We start from the raw sequence: 9,788 nt of genomic DNA, 5'->3' as shown, positions 1-9,788 counted from the left end.
TTGCTTTGTGTCCGGGGTGTGGGTAAGATAGAGAAACACTGTAGCAAAAACACTTTTATTGATTTGTCATGAATGATGCATGTTTGAAGGTCACCTCACAGTGTCACAATTGCCAGGTAGAGCAAGGATCCAGCCCCCCTCAGCCATCCTGTGAAGTGTTCCATGATTGTCCCTGCTAACACTGCTCAGATTGCATCCGCTCAGATATCAGCAACACATAACAATTTTGTAGTGATGGAGATCCAGATTGTGCCGCCTTTCTTTTTATTTAGGAAAACTTCAATAGACACAAAAACAACATGGTATGAATATTGCTCGTTTTAATGTGTGGAGTGGTGCCTTTTCAGATGGCAGCCTGTGTGTAGTGAGTACCTGTGAGGTGTGAGGCATGCAGCACAACACCCCAGGCAGGGATGGGGTGAGGGAGGGGCTCCTGGCCATCCCCTCACCCACCCACACAGGTACACAGACACAGGTGAGTCACTCAGGGAAAGGTAGTGTCCTCCACACCACTACACTCTCTACTCCACTTTGAGGTTGATCTCATTGTCTTTCATTGTAACACGGCAGGATTCTCCATTTCACATTCCCTGCACATAACATTCAAAAAGATGAATTTTCATTTTAGAGTATTTTTTGAGGAAAATATAATTTTTGCGTTCACCTGGCATACATTGCTACGAGAGAGAACAGGTACATCTACGGGTGACTCATTTACACCTTTACAAAATTAAGGTACAGGTATATTCACTACAAGATTACCCTCACCAGATATACAACCCAAGCTGTGTTCTACAAACTATATGAACACTTTGTATCATCTCAAAAATTTGCATAATTCATCTAGAACTGTTATTGTTTGAGTGAATAAAAAGCCTGTTTTGAGGAGCAGCCAGAGAGTGCTGCGCTGGGGCACTGAGTATTGATCAACAATGAGATGGTGGCTCAACAGTAAGAAGGTGAAGGCAACATTGAATACACTGACACAGGAGAGGTAAAAACTGTCTTGGGATACATACATAACCTAACTGTGGAAAAATAACTATTCTGTCTTTCCAAAGTATGTTCTTGCAACAGACAAAAAAATACACTTCTTACGTAACCATATTCTCTAATTCAAAGACTTGCTGTAACTCATGATAACATGGAGCAAATGACACCATCTTTTCCCCTCTCCACCAAACAAGGGTGCAATCCAGATCCTGGAAAACTGAAGGTACAGTTCACAGCAAAGTGGTCACCCACAGACATGCGCTGCATTGCCACTCACACGGCAATCCAACATTCACTCCTCACGTCCACACATAACTGTCTACAATGACTGGGCCCTGGGCAGGCACAAGGTCCGGTTTCAAGGCTCTGTGACTTCTGAGTAAACCACACTAGTGGTTGAAGAAAAATAGTCTTGCTTCCATATATGTAATCTTCCATTTGGCATTCATGCAACATCTGTCTGTTTGGTACATGTCTATAGCCAGGAAGTGGATCAGGTTGTACTAAGGATCTGACAAGACAAGGACTCCAGACAACCCTTGCTCTCTCTCTCTCTCTCTGTCACGCTAACACGAGTGACCCGCCTCAAGAAAGACACAGTGACAGATGCACGGCTGGCCATACTCCTACACTCCTCAGCACTACATCTACTGTACAGGTTCACATTGTAACTTGGTGCAAGAAATCATACTTTTATCAACAATTATGTTCATGTAATTCATCTTTTATGTTTACAGTTTTGCAACAAGGAAAGACAAATATATATTGATATATCTGAAGGGAAACATAATAATTTAAATATTCCATCCAAGAACAAATATAAATACATGTGAATCTTTTACATAACTAGACTCTGTTACTTTCATATTTATTCTAACTCTTTAGATTCTGAACCATGCAAAGGTAAATTATTTAAAGTATGTAACAGGATAGAACAGTAATCTGGGAAGCTAACATTATCTCACAGTACACACTGAAAACACTACATTCTAATCTCTCTTTATTTACTTTTTATTCATTTTTTTGGATGATTTTTTGTATCTGTTATAGGGAACTATATATATATATATATATATATATATATATATATATATATATATATATATATATATATATATATATATATATATATATATATATATATATATTATTTTTTTCTTTTTGTATCGAGTTAAATTTCTCGCGCTGCAGCTTGTTTAGAAGCCATTGTTCCTGACCCCCGGCAATGCCCCAGCACCACCCAAACCCCAGCAGTGTGTGCAGGGCGGCACAGACCCACACTGACGCACGGGCTTTGGTGTTTTGTGGTGCAAGTTTGTTGGTATGTGTGTGTGTGTGTATATGTGTAGAAGGAGGTTGAAGATTGGTACAACACAACCAATACACCAAATTTTTTAATGCACATGGAGTGTATGAGTGTGTGATGTGTACCTTATTCTGATATGTTCATACAGTTGGTCTTGCTGTATAGAAAGTAAACATTTTAAAGGTTTCTTCTTTGTATGTGTGAGTGTGTGTATGAATGAGTGATGAGAGTTATGTTACAATCCTGGTGATATGAAGCACTGGTGGTGTGAATCAACCATGTGCTTTGGTGCTCACCAGAAATACTGATTGTGGTGGTAGTGCGGTCTGCGTGAGTAAGTGGTGAGGGAGGTGAGTGAGGCGGATATCCTAGAGGTGTTCCTGGAGGTGTTGTAAGGCGGGTTCCTGTCATCGGGTGAAGAGTCAACATTCATAGTGCTGTAGGAGAAATAGCTTGGGTTGGAGAAGGTGGAGGTGACGGGTGGGTGATAAGCAGTTGTGGTGGTGGAGTAGGAGGTGGGTGGAGTGGCATCGGCAGGGATGGTGGAGACGGAGTAAGGGATGGAGGCTGCAGTGGCATGGGTCTGGGTGGAGGAGGCAGGTGGGAGGTGGTGGGAGGTGATGAAAGCACGGTAAGGTGTACTGATGGTGTTGGTTCTACGGAAGGTTCTGGTGGTGGAGGCGATGGGCTTGTGAGTGGTGCTGATGATTTGCCTGGTGGCGGTGCGGTCGATGGAGCGAGGAGGGATGGCAGGGGGCTGTGTGTGATCAGTAAGGGGTGGGTATGAGGCGGCGGGGTGAGGCAAGTGGGAGCGAGCATCAGAGACATCAGAAACTCGCCTCCTGGATTTACGGTCAATGTGTGAAGAGGTGGCGATGGTGTGAGTGGTGGTGTAAGGTTTGTAAGAGTGGCAAGTGTCAGGTGTAGCATCAGAGACTTGCCGGGTGGTGTGGCCAGTGGTGTGGGTGTTGGTGGCACTGGTGTGAGTAGTGGTGGTGGGGCAAGGGGGGGTCAGGTTGTCTCACAGGTAAGACTCGGAGATGTCGTAGCTGAGTCGAGGCACCATGGCGTCCTCAGGGGCAGAGGCTGCGTCTGGGGTCACGATCCTCACGGCTGGCTGCCCGCCTGACCCCAAAAACAGGGTACGGTGGCAAAGGGGGAGAAGGCGTGCATTATTATTACTTCCATCTGTCCTCTGGCTTAGTGCTGTGGGTGCTGTTAAGGCAGGGATGGAAGGGAGGAGCAGCGTGTGTCTTCTTCCTCTCTCTCTCTCTCTCTCTCTCTGTGTCAGCTGATGTCCCCCTCTAACACACCTCATCTTTGTCCTTTGTCATTGTGATTTGTTTTCCTCCTTTGGTGTTGCTGGCCTAGACTGCTGCGCCATCCCTGCTAAGTGTTCAGTGCAGTGAGGGAAGGAGGATATATTTGTACACACTCCCCATCAAGCATCGTGACAGGTGAGCATCATTACCAGGCACAGTTTAGATGAATGGCAATCTATGAATGAGTTTTATTCCTTTAGAATTATATATACTCTTCCAGTTAATGCATTCCTCAATATTCTTAGACAAATTTCTTTGAAGTTTTTACTCACAAATATGAATTCTAATAAAACACATGGAGACCAAAATTTTTACTTTCAAAATGTGTAAATCACTCATAAGTTGCTGGCCACCTTTGATCACATTCTAGATCTTGCCTTCTTTTGACTCACCCCATTCCTTCATCCTTGCTTCCTAATTCCCCTGCCAGTGTCTCCTCCTTCCACCCTTGCCTTAAGACTTACTCTGGTGTCTTGTGTGGTTTGTGAGTCTGTCTGGCGGCACATACACTATTTACATGAGTGAGTGCATTTGTGAAGAAGCTTGTGTGTGTGTTTGTGTGTGTATGTGTGCTGGTAATACGTGAGAGAGGGAAGCAAAGGTAGGAATACAAACAGGAGGAGGAGGAGGAAGAACAAGAGGAAACAGAACAGGATGCACAGAATTAGATGGAAGAAAAGGAGAAAGAAATCAAAAGTTATTATGTCCATACATCAAGTGCTTAAAGGCTTGTATGATGCATGTAAAGCCTTTGTTTGGTGCTGATCATGTGCAACAATCACAAAGCTTCCATTAAGTGCTGCTGTAGTGTGTGAGTACTACATCAATCAAAGCCGTTACTCAGTGCTTGAAGGCTGCTGGGGGTGTGTCCAGGCATGTGTGTATGTGTGAGTGAGTGTGTAGCAAGATGTAGCAGTACTCACTCCCATAGTACAGCTCCACATTGGCTTTGAGCAGTGGCGATGTCTCCGAGTGGTTGTCAGTCGAGCCTAGGAAAAGTATAACCTTGTGTGTGTGCTGTATCATGTTCCAGAGGTGTTTTGTATTCTCTCTCTCTCTCTCTCTCTCTCTCTCTCTCTCTCTCTCGCTCTCGCTCTCTCGCTTTCTTTTCTAGGGCAAGATGAGTATTGACCCTCGCCCAACAGGTTATCAAGTGTATGTACAGCAAAGTTAAGTTCATAAAGTCTGTTGCTTTAATCCAGTAATCCTAGCGTTCTCAGACTCGTAAAGTGACAATAAGGTGACCCATCGTAAGTCAGGGTCAGTATATGCTCATCTGCGTCACATTAAGAGATTTTATATTGGATAATTTTACTCATTTGTTCATTTGTGTGTTATTCTCAGTTAATTCCTGTTTGGCAAGGGTCAGAAGTGTCGAGCAGTATGTGTGTGTGTGTGTGTGTGGTTTGCACTGTACTTTTCAGGTGATTTCTATTCAGTTTAGTTACAAAGTTTTCTTCTGTGTGCCAGGCGATGGAGTTCAGTGATGAGTGTTTTGTTGTGCTGTGTTGTGGAGGTGTGCAATAGTTTCCTGCAGGTGTATGACTGACCAAAGTTATTCATGTTCTGTACTCTTCATATTTTTTTCAGGAATTCTCATTTTCTTTGGTAGGTACTAGCTTGTTTTCATTATTATTATTATTATTATTATTATTATTATTATTATTATTATTATTATTATTATTATTATTATTATTTTGTTATTATTATTTGTGTGTGTGTGCAATGTGAAACACTATTATTATACATTATGTTCATGTAAGATACTTAGACACTGTATTAGTATAGACTATTTCATGGTTACTATAGATATGAACCCACTTTTTTCTAAATAATAGGCAACGTATTAGCATAGATCATCTGTTTCATTCGAGCTGTTAGCGTGAATGCTGTCCAACCTTATATCCTTTCTGTAGCTCCACTCATTATTGTCTATACATGACAGTGGAGATTGTGACCTGACTCTCCCTAGTCTATCCATCCTACCTAATGATAGTAGAAGTTGAAATGATCTCACTTCTTAGTCTTGTCACTCAATAAAGATGTGAAGGTGGGGATGGATGTGATCTAAATATTTCAAGTCTTGTTACTCATTTGAAAGTACAAACTGACAGCCTCATTTGAACTTGTTTAGCTAATATATGAAGGGGAACTGATGATGCCTCACTTAATGATGTCTTTCTATTCATGTAACTAGTAGGGGAAGGTGAAAATGGACAAGACTTCACTCTCTAACGTACAACCCCACTCTATGTATTGACCACTCATGCTAAGTGAAAGTATAAGTTTAAATTACTTTACTTCTTAGCCTCATCACTTTGCTAATGAATGCAACAGACAAGATCTCACTATAAACCTTCACTCATCTAACATATGACTGACCACTCATGCTAAGTGAAAGTAGAAGTTGAGATTACTTTACTTCTTAGCCTCACTCTGCTAATGAATATAAAAGACAAGACCTCACTGCTGTCAACTTTTTGTAAACCTCCACTTGCTTGTCTACCATACGACTCTTCTCTAAGTATTTACCACTCATGCTCATCTACTAGAGTGTTGTGGCGTCACATGAAGCCTTTGTCCAGCACACTGTCCCTGGCGTACCTCGACTCAGAGCACGAGGGCGTCTGTCAGGCAAGACTTGAGTCACCCCTTCACCTGCTTAGTGCCTCTTGACAGGAGTGTGTGTCGAGCCAAGGGAGCACCAGTGTCATCGTCCAACAGATAATATCAGTGGTGAAGACCAAAGATACTGATTTGAACTGGCACGTTTTATTGTTGGTAATACATACTCCAGACAGAGTACGTACTGCTCAGGAAGAGTTTGAGTTGCAAGGACTTGACTTTGAAAACATGCAGTCATGAGGAACAGATGAAAACAGTGAACAAAAAAAAGAACAAAAAAAAAATCAAGTCAAGCTGTTGAGAAGAAAAGAATCATCCAGACAACATTTTTTATGGAGCAAAGCCATCAACTTATACAGAGATTAGGTTATCATCGAGACCAGCGCTGAGTGTGTTGGTTATACCGAGAGGAAGCGACATGGTACTGCTTGCCTTAGTGTTTGTGGTGCCCTGAGATACTGGCAGCTCACCCATTGACAGGCTCAGCAGACGTGACACAGGGATGACTTCAGCAGTGACAGGGAGGAATGAACAGCAGACAGTGTGTTGGATCAAGACTTTGTGTGAAGCTGCCTTTAAATAAGCCCACCACTCAGTCACTACTACTACTGCTGCTGCTACTTCACGCTACCACTACCGCTACTGCTACTGCCACTACTGCTACCACTACTTCTGCCTCCACCACCACCACCATCACCACTACTGCTGCTACAGGTACTACTACCACTACTACTATCGCACCTTGTCGTAAACGTGGGGGCTGCGACATTGCTTCATTTTGGCAGGGCATGCTTATGTGGTTCTCTGCTTGCTGCTGCTGTTGCTGCTGCTGTGCCTGCTGCTGTTGTTGTTGCTGGAGTTGCTGCTGCTGCTGTTGTTGTTGCTGTTGTTGCTGTTTCTCCTTGCTTCTAATGGCTGCCCGTTCCTGCAGTTTGAGTTTTAGAAGACGGATTTTCTCTTCTTTCTGTAATGGGGAAGAGAAATGGAGGTGAAAGAGAGAGAAAGAGAGAGAAAGAGAAAACAAAGAATAATGACAGTTGAAGTTAATAGCAAACAAGTATAGAAAACAGAGAAAGAGAAAGAATAAGATGAAGAACAAAAGAATAGCAGAACAATGAAAGCATAAATAACAAATAAAGAGAGAGAGAGAGAGAGAGAGAGAGAGAGAGAGAGAGAGAGAGAGAGAGAGAGAGAGAGAGAGAGAGAGAGAGAGAGAGAGAGAGAGAGAGAGCACACTACAACACACCTCAGCAATTAATCTCTGCATATCCTCGTTCTCCCTCAGTAGTTTCTGGTAGCGTTCCTCCTCCTCTTTACTCGGCGCCCCATCCCCCTGGTATTCCACACGCTCCCCAGGGTGCTGCAGGATCTCTATGATCTGCAGGGGGATATGGCAAAGGGTAACCCAGGGGAGGTACTCATTGGGGTGTCTGGAACCTGTCTTGTGTTATCAGCAGAAGTGTTGGTGTTTGTGATCTAATGCCTTGAGTGTGTTACTGCTACTACTATTACTACTACTTGAAAAATGGTGTTATTGTTGTTTCCACTAGTGTTATGTCAGCTATTATTGCTTTTATTATTACTGCTACTTGAAAAATGGTGTTGTTATTATTATTACTGCTACTGTTATTACTACAACTACTGCTGGTTCTTTAGCTACTATTACTATCACTTCTGCTTCTTCTGTTATTTCCATTACTGCTTTTACTATTACTACTACTGCTAATACTCTCAGTGCTGTTAATATTACTACTACTACCACTACAACACTACTACTACTACTACTACTACTACTACTATTACTACTTTTACAAACTTTTGAATCATTGTATATAAAGACCTAGAAATATACATAAAATAATCAGTTATATCTCTCCTCCTCCTCTTCCTCCTCCTCCTCCTCCTCCTCCTCCTCCTCCTCCTAATACAACTACTAGTACACTGCTACTACTACAAAGACCCACCTTTGGAATGAAGACGAGGGCCATGGAAAGGAAGCAGCAGAAGATGATGGCGAAGGAGACAAAGGCAAAAGAGGCGTCCTGCTGTGCTGAGATGACGAGGGTGACTGGCGCGGTGATGAGGCAGAGCACCACCACGTTGTAGATGCTCATCCCGACCTGGTGGTGATGACGGGTGGTGAGTGGTGATGATGCGTGGTGAGGTGGTGTATTTTTGTCTGTTTTTGTTTTGTTTGTGTTGCGTTTTGTTTTGAATGAAGGAAAGATTTATTGTTTTTCTATATTTGTGATTTTTTGGTTAATTTTGTGTATTTGTCTGTCATTTTTTAATCTGTGCTTGTTTGGTCACTGTTTTATCGTTTTGTTGTATTTTATCAAGTGTTTTTAGGCAAATTGTTTCGTTCTTTTCTATAGTTATTCATACTATTTCATACTATTTCACTTTTCGCTTAAATCAAATAGTGTTCATAGTTTTCTTTTTTTTTTTTTATTTATTAATTTATTTTTTTAGATTGATTAATTATTTTCTGTAATTATTCATTTGTATTTATTTAATTTCAATCCAGTAGCATTTATATTTTATGACATTTTACTACTACTACTACTACTACTACTACTACTACTACTACTACTACTACTACTACTACTACTACTACTACTACCACTACTACCACTACTACTACTACTACTACTACCACTACCACACACCACTACCACCACTACTACACTGCACCACCACCACCACCACCACCACCACTGCCACCACCACCACCACCACCACCACCACCACCACTGCTACCACTACCACCACCACTACCACCACCACCACCACACCACTACCACTACCACTACCACCACCACCACCACCACTGCACCACTACCACCACCACTGCACCACCACCACCACCACCACCACCACCACCACCACCACCTGCACCACTGCTACTACCACACACCACTACTACTACTACCACTACCACTACTACTACTACTACTACTACTACTACTACTACTACATATCTGACATGCATCCAGCAGGTCACGTGACACCATTGACCAGCACTCACCAGCCTGGAGTCATTGATCTGCTTCAGCTTAATGCTCCTCGTCTCATAGGCCAGGAACAGACCAAAGATGAGCAGCAGCCCCTTGTAGCCGTAGAGCAGACCTGAGGCAGAGGCAGCGGCATCACCATCGTTGTTGTTGTAAGTGTGAGTAAATGTCTTTTTTTTTTTTTTTTTAGGATTTAAGTTGGACTGTGATTTCTCCAATAGTGTATGGAGTTCACTAATTTGTGCATGTGAAGTATGTGTGTCATCATCATTATCATTTTTTATTTAACGTCCATATTTTCCCATTTGGTGTGGGGTTGAATGGGCGATGACTGCCTTCCACAACTGACAATCTTGTGTAAAGTATGTATGTGTGTGTGTTTATTATTACTACTATTACTACTACTAGACTTATAAACTTTAGAATCACTGTATAGCACACACACATACACACACACACACACACACACACACACACACACACACACACACACACACACACACACACACACACACGAGAGCATAAAGC

The 9,788-nt window shown here is 42.4% G+C and overlaps 1 protein-coding gene and 1 long non-coding RNA gene across 11 annotated transcripts in view; one reads left to right on the top strand and one right to left on the bottom strand.

Annotated features, from left to right (window-relative positions):
* Positions 1-41: 41 nt before the first annotated feature.
* LOC123502739 (gamma-aminobutyric acid type B receptor subunit 1-like) overlaps positions 42-9,788 on the bottom strand; it is a 32,361-nt gene continuing 22,614 nt past the window's right edge. For 6 of the 10 annotated variants that reach the window (XM_045251971.1, XM_045251968.1, XM_045251972.1 and 3 more), the window contains 6 exons: positions 9,275-9,375; positions 8,211-8,366; positions 7,493-7,624; positions 6,988-7,210; positions 4,545-4,610; positions 42-3,424 (listed from right to left, as the gene is read on the bottom strand). In XM_045251971.1, the coding sequence (XP_045107906.1) occupies positions 3,321-3,424; positions 4,545-4,610; positions 6,988-7,210; positions 7,493-7,624; positions 8,211-8,366; positions 9,275-9,375 (782 nt within the window). In that variant the 3' untranslated portion in view covers positions 42-3,320. The remainder of the gene's footprint in view (positions 3,425-4,544; positions 4,611-6,987; positions 7,211-7,492; positions 7,625-8,210; positions 8,367-9,274; positions 9,376-9,788) is intronic. The other 4 variants (XM_045251974.1, XM_045251976.1, XM_045251977.1 and 1 more) reach the window with 3 other exon arrangements.
* Positions 3,675-9,417, top strand: LOC123502744. Its single transcript, XR_006674215.1, has 3 exons — positions 3,675-3,756; positions 8,184-8,385; positions 9,246-9,417. It is a non-coding gene; the product is annotated as an uncharacterized LOC123502744 (long non-coding RNA).

Source organism: Portunus trituberculatus, chromosome 12 (assembly GCF_017591435.1).
Source record: "Portunus trituberculatus isolate SZX2019 chromosome 12, ASM1759143v1, whole genome shotgun sequence".
Classification (NCBI taxonomy): Eukaryota; Metazoa; Arthropoda; class Malacostraca; order Decapoda; family Portunidae; genus Portunus; species Portunus trituberculatus.
The sequence above is the reverse complement of the archived record's forward strand: the minus strand, read 5'-3'. Positions and strand labels throughout refer to the sequence as shown.